At 44.8% G+C, this 17,274-nt stretch overlaps 1 protein-coding gene across 2 annotated transcripts in view; it reads left to right on the plus strand.

Moving 5' to 3' along the window:
* Window positions 1-5,264: 5,264 nt before the first annotated feature.
* The window catches only part of LOC121533124 (xylosyltransferase 1-like), a 110,944-nt gene continuing 98,934 nt past the window's right edge, over window positions 5,265-17,274 (plus strand). The window contains exon 1 of one of the 2 annotated variants that reach the window (XM_041838911.2): window positions 5,265-5,768. In XM_041838911.2, the coding sequence (XP_041694845.2) occupies window positions 5,484-5,768 (285 nt within the window). In that variant the 5' untranslated portion in view covers window positions 5,265-5,483. The remainder of the gene's footprint in view (window positions 5,769-17,274) is intronic. The other variant, XM_041838912.2, reaches the window with a different exon arrangement.

Here is a 17,274-nt window from a genome sequence, read left to right on the forward strand (position 1 = left end):
CAGATCTAGGATCAGCTGACCCTTCCTGAAAGCTAAGTTTAGCCATTGTGGGGGAAAAACATTATATGTATCCTTCCTCTTCGCTGTGTTTCAACCCAACCGTAACCATGATGTCAGACTGTGACTAACTCTTTCTGTCTTCTTCTACTACTATCAGGAATGGAAAAATAGACCTCTCCACCGATCCCCGAGCGCTACGTCTCAAGGACAAGCGAGTGAGGCGCCCATGGCATGACCAGTCATCACGCCTGACCCAGGCATACCCTCTCCCTCAGGCTTCTTTGCTGTTCTGACTGACCCTGCAGAGGAGAGAGAGAGAGAGAGAGAGAGAGAGAGAGAGAGAGAGAGAGAGAGAGAGAGAGAGAGAGAGAGAGAGAGAGAGAGAGAGAGAGAGAGAGAGAGAGAGAGAGAGAGAGAGAGAGAGAGAGAGAGAGAGAGAGAGAGAGAGAGAGAGAGACAGAGACAGCGCATTGTACATAGCCATAATGTGACAATTGAAATGTGTCTATTCCTTTGAAACTTGTGAGTGTAATGTTTTGATTGATTAGTTCACTTTTGTTTATTATTTATTTCACTTGCTTTGGCAATGTAAACATACGTTTCCCATGCCAATAAAGCCCTTTGAATTGAGAGAGAGAGAGAGAGAGAGAGAGAGAGAGAGAGAGAGAGAGAGAGAGAGAGAGAGAGAGAGAGAGAGAGAGAGAGAGAGAGAGAGAGAGATGCACCCTAGCACCAATCTGGTCAGTGTTGGTCAGTGTCTGTGCTTGACTGACGGGAGGGTCAGCTTTAATTACATTTTAAATTCATCAGCTGTGGGGACCTGAAGCCATCGCTGCGGCGACAGTGGGCCCACGCTGTCCCCCGGGCAACGGAGCAGTGGCTAATGAGAGGAGAAGAGCTAGTTCTGCTGCCTGAGTAGTTGTAGTTGTACCCTCTCTCGCTTTCTGTCTTTCTCTCTCTCGTTCTCTCTCCTCCGTCTGTTGCTCTCTTTCTCTTCCCTCTCTCAACCTCTTTCTGTCCCTCCTACATCTCTCTCTCTCTCTCTCTCTCTCTCTCTCTCTCTCTCTCTCTCTCTCTCTCTCTCTCTCTCTCTCTCTCTCTCTCTCTTTCTCTCTCACTAAAACTTTTTCTCTCCATTTTTCTCACATTCCTTCTGTCTCCTTCTCTTTCTCCTGACTGTGACTCTTTTTCTCACTCTCTCTCCTGTACTTTCTCTCTCCTTATCCATATCCACTATTTCTATTCTCTCTTACCTTTCTCTTCTTACTTTCTATCTATTTTGCCTTCCCTCACATGCTCATCCATATCACATTGTCTCTCTCTCTCTGTCTGTCTCTCTGTCTCCCTTCTTTCTTTCCCACTGTCTCTCACCTTGACAAAACCATTCAAATGTAGATGTTCAAATATCTCAGGAATGTGTGTGAGCACAAAGCTATTTTGAATTTCAATGTGGCGTTTATTTATTAGTATGGTGTGTGTGTGTGTGTGTGTCTGTGTGCGTGCGTGCGTGCGGGTGTGTGTGTGTGTGTGGTTTGGGGGTCCTTATCGCTTTTGGACAGTAACATAGATTTTTGTTTGCCCAAGGTAATAGCACCTTGTTAATCAAATTTGTGCTGCAATTTAAATGCTAAATTAAAACTAAGAAAGTTGTCATGGCATGTACAATATTAACATGCTGTATATTATATATAATATAGAGTTGTCTTGTAAATGGAGGAATAGAATGAGTCTTGGCCCAACTGGTCCTCTTTTGTCCATGTACCCACTTGAGTCCTTGCATCCGGTTGATATTGCTGCAAGTCTTGTTGGGGAAGGCTTGCCAAATGAATGGAATGGACAAATGTTTCACTGACACTGCCAGGTAAAATTGAATGGTGTGTGGTTTGGTGCTAAACTACCGTCTGTTGCTAGGATACAGCTAGAATTAATGTAAAACAGCTAGAATTAACACTTTGTGTCTAATGTAAGAAGCCTGTCTGTTTTCGATTGACAGCTAGGCTGAGAATAAACACTTGCTTAAAATGCAAGACATGCTGACAATGTGTGGCATGTCACAATTAACCAGTCTGGAGAAACACACCAAGGTCAGAGACTAATAACTATGTATTTTTGTTTTAGCCAAGGCTGTTGTTTTGAGCTTTGCATAATGTGCTTTGTCTAGCTTTTCCTTTAGGTGAAACACACACACGCACACACACAGTGGGCTGTGTACTTACTGTCTGCAGATAATAATAACTCACTCTTCCTAATACTACCATCTCCGTATTTCTGCCTGTAGTCACACTCTGTAATCCAACTCCCATTGAAAAGGTTTGGATATGGAAAACCTGCCTTCAAAATATCCGGGAAACAATTTTCCTGTTTTGCACCAATTATGCAATTTTCTACTTACCAAACCCACCCATCAATTTGTGTCTGCTAAGCGTGGTATACTGTAGGTAGACACACACACACACCTATACACACACACACACACACACACACACACACACTCTGTGCGGATGCTATCTTATTTATTCACCGTCAGTGGTTCATTGCCCTGAAGCAAAGAGCAGAACAGCCTCAGCGTGGATTGCCTCGTTGATAGTGTTGACGTTTGTTGACTTATTAAAGAGTAGCAGTGTGGACTTATAAGGAAGGAAGAGAGAATACACACACACCGCAAATACACACAAACACACACAGACACACACACATACAGAGCTGATGTAGGAGTCCCAGTAGATACTACATCAGCTCTCTCTCTCTCTGTGTGTGTGTGTGTGTGTGTGTGTGTGTGTGTGTGTGTGTGTGTGTGTGTGTGTGTGTGTGTGTGTGTGTGTGTGTGTGTGTGTGTGTGTGTGTGTGTGTGTGTGTGTGTGTGTGTGTGTGTGTGTGTGTGTGTGTGTTCTCCCTTCCTTATAAGTCCCAGTAGCTGCACTAGCTCAGCCTTGGCAGACAATTAGGTAGCGAAGGTATGCCTGCCAGCAAATTAAACACAATGCACAGGGGCACACAGAGTAAATAAGGATTGTATTCCTCTACATCCATTATAAAAAGTTTGGGCTTGATACTATTGTAAAACCTAGCTCCATTGGGGTACTCTCTGCCTTTCATACACAGCTCTAGGCATAGACTTAGGCCATTTCTTGTGAATCAAAACATATTGAAGTGAATTCGGGGTTAACCCCGACCGAGACTCTTACACAGGTCCAGCGACTGTCAAGCCAACAGTTTAACTGTTACGCCAAGAGGTCCGAACTTCTTGACAAGGTCTCTAGGTGTTGGATTAAGGTCGCTACAATATACAGTGCATTCGGAAAGTATTCAGATCCTTTCCCTTTTTCCACATGTTGTTACATTACACCCTTATTCTAAAATTGATTAAATTAAATTTTTTCCTCATCAATCTACACACAATACCCCATAATGAGAAAGCGAAAACAGGTTTTTTGATTCTTTTGCAAAATTGTATAAGTGTTCAGACCCTTTGCCATGAGACTCAAGATGTTGCTCAGGTGCATCCTGTTTCCATTGATCATCCTTGAGATGTTTCTACAATTGTTTGCAGTCCACCTGTGGTAAATTCAATTGATTGTACATGATTTGGAAAGGCACACACCTGTCTATATAAGGTCCCACAGTTGACAATGCATATCAGAGCAAAAACCAAGCCATGAGATCGAAGGAATTGTCCATAGAGCTCAGAGACAGGAATGTGTCAAGGCACAGATCTGGGGAAGGGTACCAAAAAATGTCTGCAGCATTGAAGGTCCCCAAGAACACAGCGGCCTCCATCATTCTTAAATGGAAGAAGTTTGGAACCACCAAGACTCTTCCTAGAGCTGGCCGCCCGGCCAAACTGAGCAATCGGGGGAGAAGGGCCTTGGTCAGGGAGGTGACCAAGAACCCGATGGTCACTCTGACAGAGCTCCAGAGTTCCTCTGTGGAGATGGGAGAATCTTCCAGAAGGACAACCATCTCTGCAGCACTCAGGCCTTTATGGTAGAGTGGCCAAATGGAAGCCACTCCTCAGTAAAAGGCACACGACAGCCCGCTTGGAGTTTGCCAAAAGGCACCTAAAGGACTCTCAGACCATGAGAAACAAGATTCCCTGGTCTGATGAAACCAATATTGAACTCTTTGGCCTGAGTGCCAAGCGTTATTACATTTACATTTACATTTTAGTCATTTAGCAGACGCTCTTATCCAGAGCGACTTACAGTTAGTGAGTGCATACATTATTTTTTGTATTTTTCATACTGGCCCCCCGTGGGAATCAAACCCACAACCCTGGCGTTGCAAACGCCATGCTCTACCAACTGAGCTACATGTACACCATGTATGGAGGAAACCTGGCACCATCCCTACGGTGAAGCATGGTGGTGACAGCATCATGCAGTGGGGATGTTTTTCAGTGGCAGGGACTGGGAGACTAGTCAGGATCGAGGGAAAGATGAACGGAGCAAAGTACAGAGAGATCCTTAATGGAAACCTGATCCAGAGCGCTTAGGACCTCATACTGGGGCAAAGGTTCACCTTCCAACAGGACAACAACACTAAGCACACAGCCAAGACAACGCATGAGTCTCTGAATGTCCTTGAGTGGCCCAGCCAGAGCCCGGACTTGAACCCGATCAAACATCTCTGGAGAGACCTGAAAATAGCTGTGCAGCGACACTCCCCATCCAACCTGACAGAGCTTGAGAGGATCTGCAGAAAAGAATGGGAGCAACTCCCCAAATACAGGTGTGCCAAGCTTGTAATCCATTTTAGAATAAGGCTGTAACTTAACAAAATGTGGAAAAAGTCAAAGGGTCTGAATACTTTCCGAATGCACTGTACATTTCTGTATCACTCTCCTTGTATAGCTCTTATGAGCTCTTTTATAGCTCTTATTTGGTAAATAGGCAATGTTTGAAATGCACTTGAAGTGGCATGAATCATGTAATGCATTAGGGGATGGTGAGGATTGGGCCTAGTGTAGCCTACATGGGATGGATGCGAGCTTGTATTCTATTTGTATTATATTGAAGAAGCTGTAGCGATACATATTTCCTGTGAGCACTGTCCATGGTACTGATATTGTTCAACCGCACATTGTTTTCACCCACATCAACGTTTCCAAAAAATAAAAATAAATGTTTGCTTCATCATTGGACTAAATGTCCTGGATGGGTATCACGTAAAGGTGTGAGGTGGTAACCCACGTGCTTCGTGCCGTGGTATTTTATACAAGAATTCCAGACGAAGGGCGTCATTTACCGTCGCTGTAAATCTGAGAACATTCGGTGAACATCTTGAGCTCGCGCGTAACTTCTTTCAACCACACGATGGCTCTGTGCTGCGTCCTCTCCTCGACGCTCCTCCTAGCCATCGTGAGCTAGAGCTAAAACCCCCTCCCGTGGTCTCCCCGCTCCTGCTGTCTGTCGCGCTACGCAGAGGCAGGCAGAGCCAGGAAAGCCGACCTTCTCCTCTCGAGTCCTAGCAGTCACAGAGTGAAGATGGTTGGCGGCTCGTGTGCTCGCAGGTTGGCCCGCCGCTCGCGGTCCGCCTTAATAGCGGCTCTCACAGTGCTGCTGGTCCAAACGCTGATAGTGTGGAACTTCAGTAGCCTCGATTCCGGGGAAGAACGAGAAAACGGCGGCGGTGGCGCGTCGAACATGAGGGAGAAGAGAGACCGGGTCGGCGGCGGTGGCTACAAAGGCAGCGAGTATATGAAGCGCGGGGTTCAACTACAGCACCATCCTCCACAAGGGAAAGGGACGGTACGTCACATACAGCAGCCGGTAAGACAGTAGCGCTACTGCTGTTACACGTAGCTATTTCATCCCTTTTACCCGTAAGACCGTGCCTGGCGCTTTGGTAGGCTGGGTGGGCACAGGCGCCTAAATGAATTAATTAACCGAATCAGCTCTCGCCGCTATACGCTATTAATTTGCTAATCAAGATCCTTTTAAATTGAGATGTGGTCCTCTGACATGTTACATCGATGTCGCTAGCCTACCAGCATCCCACGTAAAGAGTGACAGATGTACGATGTAGGGATGTTTCCAAATCCAAAACATTATGAAGATGAACAGAATGCCCGCTGAACAATGCCACATTGGGTCTCCTCCAAATCCATTCGTTGTGTAGCCTACTATAGATCTCATTAAAAAAATCCACTGGTCGTCAATTTGAACCCAAAACTGTACAATCCAAGCAATATTTCATCACAGCAAATTCTCTTAAGGTAATTTCAGATGCGTAAATCGATGGCCCGGGCTACTTACTTTAGGCTACTGCTTGTTATAGGTCAGAAACAATTATTTGCCCTTACAGATAACAAATACAGCGACACAACACGACTGTGTAATGGTCATTTGAAACGCATAATTTGCTAATTGTGTATCAATGCAAAACCGCTTAATGGACTAGTTCATGTGAAAATACCATAGGGAAATGACTGCGTGATGATCCGAGTAGCCACGTATAGTTTATGCAAACGCTACATTAGAGGGAAATGACAAATGTAAACATTTACATGCGAACTCTTGGCTCCAACCAATAAATTGTGCAAATAACCTAAACTTTTGAATCATCGGCAGTCTATGAACGCCATACTACATTAGTTCAGCACGGAAATGAGACCGAATCAAGTTTAAACATTGTTACCACCGTACCTATACAGCGGTGGTTTAAATGCACACTCTCCGGGATCCCACATGAGCGCTGGTCTGTTAGTTTAAATAGTCGTAGTATAAGCAAACACTGGAAGGGATAATGGATAAATCCTGCTTAATTAAATCACAGTAGCCTACAGGTTGACATCTGTTAGGTTGTTAACCGTATGTTAAGGCAAGCTGCAATCAATGTTTGACTGATTTTGTCAAGAGATACAGTCTCCAAATCATTTTATTCCAAGGCATAAATATGGATGTTATATTATTACCACCATATTATAAGCAATTTGAAAACTGGACTGAGGTTTTTTGTTGACAAAATATGGTGTGTTGTAGCCTATTCTCTAGAGCATAGCCTATTTGCTGTCTCAATATTTGGAAAACCTTGCATCACATTGTATACACTGTATAATCCCGTCACTATGGAGTCCATCATACAGTAGCTTTGATATGGTTGTTATGGTATATGTAGACTACAGTATTGTAGGTCCCTCAGTCCTCCTATAGCATCCCTCTACACTCTCATCTATCTCCTACGGGTGGTGGGAGCTGTGACTCTCTATCCATCAACTCTCTCAGTGTGTGTGTGTGTGTGTGTGTATGTATGTATGTGTGGGTGTGTGTGCCCTCAGGCTACACAACAACAATGTAATGTATGGTAAGTCATTCCAAGGACAGAAACGTGAGGAAGTTGTCAAGACAGACCTGCTAGTAGTGTGTGTGTGTGCGCATGCGTGTGTGTGTTTGTGTGTGTGCAGTGCAGTGCAGTGATAGGGCTCTACCTGTGCAGAGCACATGCCCCCTCTCCAAAGTGCCCTTTTGGGTGGTGGTATAATTTCCCCCAAAATGATTTTTAAAAATACATAATTTGGCAAAAAAAAATCCCACTGTCCGCAAGTTGCCTTGATGTCATCAAGTTTGCCACCACCCATCCTGTCCAATGGTGGCGCCTGTTGATCTGCCCTGTATGGAGCTCCCGCGCGCGGTTGCGCCTTTTCCCCAGACTGCCCTGTACGGAGATTGCACGTGCCCAATATCCAAACATGCTTGGCTTGAGCTATGCAGTCACTGGTGGAGTGTCAGTAGCTAGCTACCTAGTTTAAATATCAACAGTACTGCCCCCCCAGTGGCTGGCTATCCTAAATTGAATGCACCAATTTGTAAGTCGCTCTGGATAAGAGCGTCTGCTAAATGACTTAAATGTTAAATGTAAATGTATTAACACTTGATAGCACTTGATTTAGCTTACATCATCATCAATATTCAGTCTGGTTGGCTGATACACAGCAGAGAGAGACAGAAAGACAGAGTGGTAAATAACAATCAGTAAAAGAAATGGAGCTAGTTAACTAGCAGATTAACATCAATCATCAACATCAATGATAAGCTGATAGCCCACCCTCTTTTCCCAATGTCAATCATGTCTGTCTTTAGGATTCACCGTAAGTAGCTTGCTTAGAATTTGTGATGATGAGTGAGTGTGTTGTTGCAGGAATAAATAGGCCTATGCCCCAAAACTGTTACAAATGTTCCGCTACAAAGGCATTTGGTATGTTATGAATTTCGAGATATGAATTATGAATGTTTTGAGCACCTGCCCCCTGAAAGGTCTGTCCACGGCCCTGGGTGTGTGTTTTCACTATGCTATAACAATCAGTCTGAGAGACACATCAACAGACCAGGAAGGGTTTTTATCAATGTTCCTGTCCAGTAGCGTGGCTGAATTAGCTAAATAGTTCTGGAGTTCTGACAGGCAGAATCAATTGTTGCTGGGCGGCGGGGAGATATGTGTCAAAATGCATTCACGCCAAGCCAATTGTGTTTGCGATCCCAAATTGCACCCTATTCCCTATATAGTGCACTACTTTTGACCAGGGCACATATGTCCACTAGTGCACTATGTAGGGAATAGGGTGCCATTTGGGACAACGGCAGGGATTCCTCAAGAACCGTTTACCATTATAACTGGTGCATCAGATCCTGTGACCTTTTCAATGTAATGTGGAGCACATGGTACTTATGCTTCATCCACTATGCCTTGCGGTTGCCAGATAATGTGAGCTACAATGCCTTCCGGTTGCCAGTTAAAATACCGGATTGGCCGGCTTGTCAGCTTGCCTTTGCCTACCATTTTGAAGTCTGCCGGTGCTGCATTCAATAGTCGCCTGTGTACATGAGAATATGTTAGCTGGTTGTTCTCTGGTGTGTGTGTGTGTGTGTGTGTGTGTGTGTGTGTGTGTGTGTGTGTGTGTGTGTGTGTGTGTGTGTGTGTGTGTGTGTGTGTGTGTGTGTGTGTGTGAGTGATGGTTTGTCAGAGTCTATATCTAATGATCTAATGATTTATTATTGAAATAGCAAGGGCGAATGAGGAAAAATGAATTGGTACAATTTAAGGTCGTGCCAAACAATAATGCAGGCACTAGGGATGGGGGTGTGAGCATGCGGGTCTGGGCAGAGGAGATGTAGTAGTAGTTTGTGTGCGTCTGTAAGTTGTTGTACATATGTGTATGTTAGTATCTGGTGTGGGGATTATACAAATAAAAAAAGTGACTAGTTTCAGGAAACTAGGCGTATGTTGCACATCACTTCTTCACAGGAGAGGCATTTGAACGTAAACATTCATTTTTTATCAAAATGCGTTTTTGGGCAGAAATATCTTCTGGAACGTGAACTTTCATGTGCCTTAATAACAAACTTGTATGCCATCTGTAAATGCAAATACAATTGTTAAATTATGAGCCTAGTTGGTTTAGCCACGAAAAAAGACAGGAACCTTAATGAGCAAGCACCTGTTCCCCTCTCCATTCAACTCCTAATTATGCATACATGTGTTTTTCCTTTCCGTCTGGGGGGCTACTAGATGGATACCGACGTCATGCCTCCCAGCCACAGTGTGTTTTCCAGGTTATACCCATGTCGTAAAGTGTTTCTGTGCTTAGTCACTGTAACATGTACATCCTTTCCTCCTGCTGCGGACATCGCTTTCATGGCAGTTAAGCTCACACACACACACACACACACACACACACACACACACACACACACACACACACACACACACACACACACACACACACACACACAAACATGGGTGCATGTACTATACACACACACATTGACGCAGGCACGCACGCACACACACACACACACACACACACACACACACACACACATAGTTAATCACATGTGGTTTCTTCAAAGCAGATCCATCAAGTCATTTTCACCACCAGAAGTGAAAATAAATGTTCCATTGTTTTAACCATCTGTTGATATGGCAACGGCACAGCTGATGACAGTGATCACCAAGGGATGTAAATATTCTGTTCCAAGTATTTATATATTCAATAACTGTTTCTTTGTTTTCTTATATGAAGTCCTGATAATATCGCATATCTTAGTGTCATCATCTCTTGCCTTCCCTGGCTTTAGAGCTTTAATGTCACTTTGAGAGCAGTAAAACAAAACAAAATCGTAGTAAATCTAATATTATGATGGTAAAAGTAAGATAATGGTGTCTAATGGACAACCATAAAACATTTCAGATTTGACCCTTTATAAAGACACTAATGCTTTAGCCACTTTTTCGGACCAAGGTCTCTTTGGCTCCAGCAACAGTTAGGCTTTTAAATTGTATTTCAATATTAACACTGCATGCATCTGTTTTGCATTTGAGAGCTTTGCTGAGTCTGTGACGCCTTTGCTATTGTATCTGCTAAATGACTAAAATGTAAATGTATCAGTTAGTCTATTATCCCCTCTCTCTCTCAACTCTCTCTCTCTCAACTCTCTCTGTCTCTCTCTCTCAACTCTCTCTCTCTCAACTCTCTCTCTCTCTCTCTCAACTCTCTCTCTCTCAACTCTCTCTCTCTCTCTCTCTCTCTCTCTCTCTCTCTCATCTCTCCTCTGCTGCCTGCCTGTTCCACCACTCTGTTTCACTGTTTCAATCATGCCACTCCTGTCCTGATCACCATGCTGACTCACACATTTTAAATACTTTATTTGAATCCACACACACACACACACACACACACACACACAGTGAGTGGCTGATGCCCTACTTTCTCCCCCAGTTTAACCCTCACATAGGAAGCAGCAGTGCTGCTCTACTCTACTCATAGCTGGGACTGAGTGGGTGTTTAAATCCCACTGTGATGCTGTAGTCACAGAGACAGTGTCTGTGTGTGTGTGTGTGTGTGTGTGTGTGTGTGTGTGTGTGTGTGTGTGTGTGTGTGTGTGTGTGTGTGTGTGTGTGTGTGCGTGTGTGTGTGTGTTTCTGTGTGTGCATGCCTGCGGGCGCGTGAGACAGAGACAGAGACAGTGAGACAGAGAAAGAGAGAGCTTGGAAGAGAGGAGCGTGGACACAGAATAGGGCCTTAAGTGTGCTAAGATTTAACTACAGAAAGAGTGCACCACAATCGGTTTTAATTTGAAAATGCATGCGCAGAATGAAAAGGTTGTTACAGGAATTTATCTAAAACCATTTGGATTTCTTTTTAATAGCCTTTTTCAAAGTATCTTTTTTCTATTTCTCCCAACTGATATCTTCTTTCATTACATTCAAACTAACTCAGCAGCATTCACTTTGTACAGTAGTTGGCATTCAAATTAGCACTAGGAAAAAAAGACGGAGGGGGAAAAAAGTGTTCTGTTTGAGTTATTAGGCTTTGAACACTGTAGATGATTACAAGGTTTAGAAACCACAGTCATGAAGTCTGATTTAAAATCCCCCATTTCCCTTTTCAAATATTACATCATCAAAGCCAATCCCATATGTGGTTACATCAATGACAAGGGAAGGGAAAAAGTGGCAGGTCCATCTACTTAAAGGGATAGTTCACCCAAATTACAAACTAATATCAGTTGTTGCTGGATAGTTTAACAAAGCCAGCGCAGTCTCTCCTTGTCTATGGACTGCTTTCAAGGTAAAGAAACAAATATGTGACATTTTAATTTGGGTGAACTATCCCTTTAAGTAGATAGACCATCCAACTTTATGCTTCCATCTTGCTTAATAGATCAACCTCACCCTGCCAAAAACATAGGCTAGATTCAAGGAAAACCACTCTACCTTTGATTTAAAGAGGTGGATTGGTGGGAGCCTCACGTCTGTGCTGTTACATGAGGCTTAGATACAGCTATACATGGATATACATAGCACACTTTCTTTAACAAACACCTGCAAGGACAAACCATACCCCTCTATCATGTCTGTGGATGTGGAATGAAGAAGCACCATCTATACAGGCAGTATATCTACAGGTATCCTTAGCAGCACAGTCAAAACATCCACCATTTTGTCCTACTGTTAACCCCACTATGCTATCACAGACCAAGCTAGCAGCTCCTTGCTAAATGCTACTTCTAGTCCAGGTGCTAAATGTGGGCTTCCCTGGCGAGGTCCTAATGTTATTCCAGACAGGCGGACAGAGGCACCACTGTCTCTCTGTAGGACCCCTGTGACTTTGCCAATGATGCATATCCAGCATGTCCATGTAATGGGCCCTGACTGTATGGGTCTGTGCTCCATACTCTGAAACCATATGAAGAATGCTGATCTAGGATCAGGTCCCCCCGTCCATGTCTACCAGCTCTCATAGTCTCATGTCAGAATTAGACGTCCATCCATGTTTCTCAAATGTCAAAGTTGTTCCAAATGTCACATTTTGAAGTGTTTAAGGTTAAGTTTAGGCATTAACTCCAAATTCTTAAGGTTAGGTATTAACTCTGAATGGTTACGGTAAGGGTTAAGGTCTGGGATAGGCTTAAAACAATAATATCAAAAACAACTTTCTGTCACTGGATTTGAACTTGCAACCTTTGGAATCAGATGCTTAAACCCATCCGCCCTGCCCGTCCACAATGCCCTAGCAAAACCGAAACCTACTTGAAGGTAACAGCGCTCACTGTTGCCCCTAGTGGCCAGTTTCCATGTCATCTCCCGATGTCGTCAGACATGGATGGATGTCGAATACTGACTTGTATCATGGGTGACCTGGCTGGTCCATGCAATCTTATTGATTATGATCTAAAAGGCAAAACTGATCCGAAAGCAGCAGTCCTTTTCTGAAAGCTTCATACTCTGACAGCATATGAGGAGTGCTGATCTAGGATCAGGTCCCCCATGTCCATGATGAGTCAGAGATGAGACAGTGATATCCCATAATAGATTGCCTGAGCATTGGCCTGAGGTTGCCTGTCTGGTTCCACAGACAGACCGAGAGCACAGGGTCAAATGCAGTGCGATCTCACACACAGTCAGCATCAACACACGCACACACACACACACCACACACACACACACCACACACACACACAATCTCCACACACACAGTCAGCGTCCGCTTACTCACTGTTCTCCAGCAGGAGCCCTTAGTGTGAAGAACAGCAGTAGAACAACACACTCTGAGACACTCTGAGAACCCCCACACAGCCTGGCCCCTCACTGTGTGGGGGTGTGTGTGGGTGGATCGGGGGAGTGTGTGTGTTTGATATTTTGTATGCCTCATAGGTCCTATGAAACAAACTACTGTGTCTCGACAGTCTCTACTCTGCCTTCTCCACACATTGATGATAATGTCCTTCTGTTTTAGGCCATATACCAGCCATTACAGGCCATTAGTGTTATAAAAACACACAATCTCACTCCCCGGTCACACACACACTCCCTGTCTCCAACCAGCACAGTTACCCAACACATCGGCTTCTGACGATTCCCAGATGATGTCATGATCCTACTACCGTTTCAGACGGGTTGGATTTGTAACACATTAACACACACACACTCCCCATCCCCCACCACCACCACCGTTCCAGACGGCTAGGTTTCTTCCAATACGTTAATATCACATCATCCAGAATAGTAAAGCCATATAATCCCCTGTGATGCCAATAATCCCATAGGTAAGAGGTTTAGAGTAGCTACAGCCTCAGATGAGAGAGCGGGGGACCTTGCACTGGTAAATGAGTTCATCAAGATGACTAGATGAACATACCCCCTCCCCCAACATGTTTGTATTCATAGCCAGGCCAGGGTCAGTAGGGCTAAATGTAAAAAAAAAAATTGATTACCTACGTAAAATGAAAATAAGGGTATCTTATTGGATAGGTTTAGGTACAAAAGTTGCTGAGAATTTTCCTCCACGGTAGTGTATTCAAGGTTTAAAAAGCCTTCTAAAGTTTGTAATTTCCACTTAAAAATGTCAGTCTTGATTTGCCCTATTGAACAATGTATGAACCCCTACAAAAATGTCCATTAATTATAATCCACATAATAATTCACATTTTCTGTAGCTGCAGGATTATTTTCCTGCTGTAGCAAACTATCTCAAATTAAGATCATACATCAGTACCTTCCCATTTCAAAACATTTCTCCCAACTGAACACAACCCAGACGGAGCAAGACTAGGGGTTTGTGGTGCCACTTTAGAGCAGAGATCATCCCTCTGGAGAGAGGGGGTAGAGAGGGAAGGAAAGGAGGAGGGATGGAGGGAATGAGACCCCAGCCATGTGGACCACTGATTAGGCTGATCACCCACTATATCCTTTTAAATAGATATTTTAAATAGACATTATGTTCCAATCCCCATACCAGCTACTGTAAACAGACTAATGAATGTGAATGTTCCAATCCCCATACCAGCTACTGTAAACAGACTAATGAATGTGAATGTTCCAATCCCCATACCAGCTACTGTAAACAGACTAATGAATGTGAATGTTCCAATCCCCATACCAGCTACTGTAAACAGACTAATGAATGTGAATGTTCCAATCCCCATACCAGCTACTGTAAACAGACTAATGAATGTGAATGTTCCAATCCCCATACCAGCTACTGTAAACAGACTACTCTATATGAATGTTCTAATCCCCATACCAGCTACCGTAAACAGACTACTGTATAGGAATGTTCCAATCCACATATCAGTTACTGTAAACAGGCTACTGTATATGAATGTTGGTTTCTATGACCATTTTGTATACTGTATGAAATCAAACACACATCATTTTTATGTTACGATGGGCCCCAAAAAATGTAAGGTAATATTTGCTTTCCCAGATGCTTCCAAACCGGTTTCCCTAACCCCCTCGTGTTGCTAGTAAGGTGTAACCAATGTTGAAACACTACACATTCACCTCAGATCAATGGTAGTCACATGCAATCTACCCTTTTGTATCCATGTATTCCCCAATCCCCACACTGCAAGGTAGTCCTATATATATATATATAGCCCACTTCTATTCTATGGCAGTCCTATGAGAGGTTACTATACTGTATAGTGTGTTGTGTATCTGAAGCACACTGGCCACATCTGTGCAAGTTGAGTCCCAAATGGCAACCTATTATGTACATAGTGCACCACTTTTGACCTGGTACAATAGGGCTCTGGTCAAAAGAAGTGCACTATATAGGGAATAGGGTGCCATTTGGGACTTATCCTTTGTCTCAAGAATGGTCATTTGAAACCACTTGAACACTAGGTTACCTCTGCTCTCTGGGGAAATCTCACCAATACTGTCGCATTAGGCCCTGTAACACACACATGATAAGACACACACACACACACACACACACACACACACACACACACACACACTGCATAATGACATTGTGTGCAAATCAAAATCATTCCCTCGCTATCTCCTCTCTTCTCACTGCAGTAATCCCTTTCGTAATTCTCGTATCGTAAAAAGGCTCTCGTCTTCACGAAGGGAGGAAGGAATAAAAGAAAGAGAAGAAGATGAAGAAGGGAGGATGACACATTGGCACTGGGCAGAGATATGGGCGGCTTGGCCTGTCAGAACCAGCCTTATGTCTTTCCAGCCCAAGGAGCAAGAGGCCAGTAATTGCAGACTGTCTCTTCACTCCACTTCCTCCTCTCCCTCCGTTCCCTCCTCTCCCTCCACTCCCTCCTCTCCCTCCTCTCACTTCGCTCCCTCTTCTCCCTCCTCTCCCTCCACTCCCTCCTCTCCCTCCTCTCACTTCGCTCCCTCTTCTCCCTCCTCTCCCTCCGCTTCCTCCTCTCCCTCATCTCCCTTCTTATCCTCCTCTCCCTCCTCTCCCTTCTCATCCTCCACTTCCTCCTCTCCCTCCACTCCCCCCTCTCCCTCCACTCCATCCTCTCCCTCCTCTCCCTCCTCTCTCCTCTCCCTCTGCTCCCTCCTTTCCCTCCTCTCCCTCCGCTCCCTCCACTCCCTTCACTCCCTCCACTCCCTCCTCTCCCTCCTCTCCCTCAACTCCCTCCTCTCCCTCCTCTCCCTTCTCATCCTCCTCTCCCTCCACTCCCTCCTCTCCCTTCTCATTCTATTCTCCCTCCTCCCTCTCCTCTCCCTTCTCATCCTCCTCTCCCTCCTCTCCCTCCGCTTCCTCCTCTCCCTTCTCATCCTCCTCTCTCTCCTCTCCCGTCTCATCCTCCTCTACCTCCTCTCCCTTCTCATCCTCCTCTCCCTCCACTCCCTCCTCTCCCTTCTCATCCTCCTCTCCCTCCTCTTCCTCCTCTCCCTTCTCTTCCTCCTCTCCCTCCTCTCCCTCGGCTCACTCCTCTCCCTCCACTCCCTCCTCTCCCTCCCCCCTCCTCTCCCTTCTCATCCTCCTCTCCCTCCTCTCCCTTCTCATCCTCCTCTCCCTCCTCTCCCTCCTCTCTCCCTCCTCTCCCTCCTCTATTCCTCCTCTTCCTCCTCTTCCTCCTCTCCCTCCTCTTCCTCCTCTCCCTCCTCTCCCTCCCCTTCCTCCTCTTCCTCCTCTCCCTCCTCTCTTCCTCCTCTCCCTCCGCTCCCCCGCTTTTCTTCTCCTTCTTCTTCTCCTCTTTTTCTTGTTCTCTCGTTCTTCTCTTGTCACTGGAGCTGGATGAGTGTGTTACTCCAGTGGTGTTGTCTCTATCAGTGATTAAGAGAGTGAGAGCGGTGTAACACGAGGCAGAAGGAAGCTGGAGCGAGAAAGAGATATTATTTTAATTCCCTTCTTAAATCCAACGTCTACTCAAATCCCAGGCGTAATCCGCACAGCAATCCATTGGGTTTGGACGGCTATTTAGTTAGTAGTGTAGCAACACACACACACACACACACACACACACACACACACACACACACACACACAAACTCAAACACAAACACAAACACAAACACAAACACAAACACACACACACACACACATACACACACAGTCATGGAGCAAACACACCTTCCAGATGAAGTTGCCCCCTAGACTGACATTTTGCCCCACTAATAGTTCAGGTTAGGTCTTGGTCAGCTAGTTCCTGATCAGGGCCTGTATTCATACATATTCTCAGAGTAGGAGTGCTGATCTAGGATCAGTTTAGCCTTTTAAATCATAATTGGTATTGGTATTTTATTAGGATCCCCATTAGCTGTTGCGAAAGAAGCAGCTACTCTTCCTGATTGGGGGAAACTGATCCTAGATCAGCATTCCTACTCTGAGACTTTTTGAATACAGGCCCTGTGCTGTGCCTAAGGGCAGCTTCCACCCCTTATAGGTTCACGGTTGCAAGTAGCCTATGACCTTGACCCTATGTAATACAGTTACATAATACATGTATTATCTCCTAGGTAGGGCAAGAGTCAGGGTCAGGGTAGGGTTTTATTAACATTGCACCAGGGATAGCTAAA

This window comes from Coregonus clupeaformis, chromosome 20 (assembly GCF_020615455.1).
Source record: "Coregonus clupeaformis isolate EN_2021a chromosome 20, ASM2061545v1, whole genome shotgun sequence".
Taxonomy (NCBI): Eukaryota; Metazoa; Chordata; class Actinopteri; order Salmoniformes; family Salmonidae; genus Coregonus; species Coregonus clupeaformis.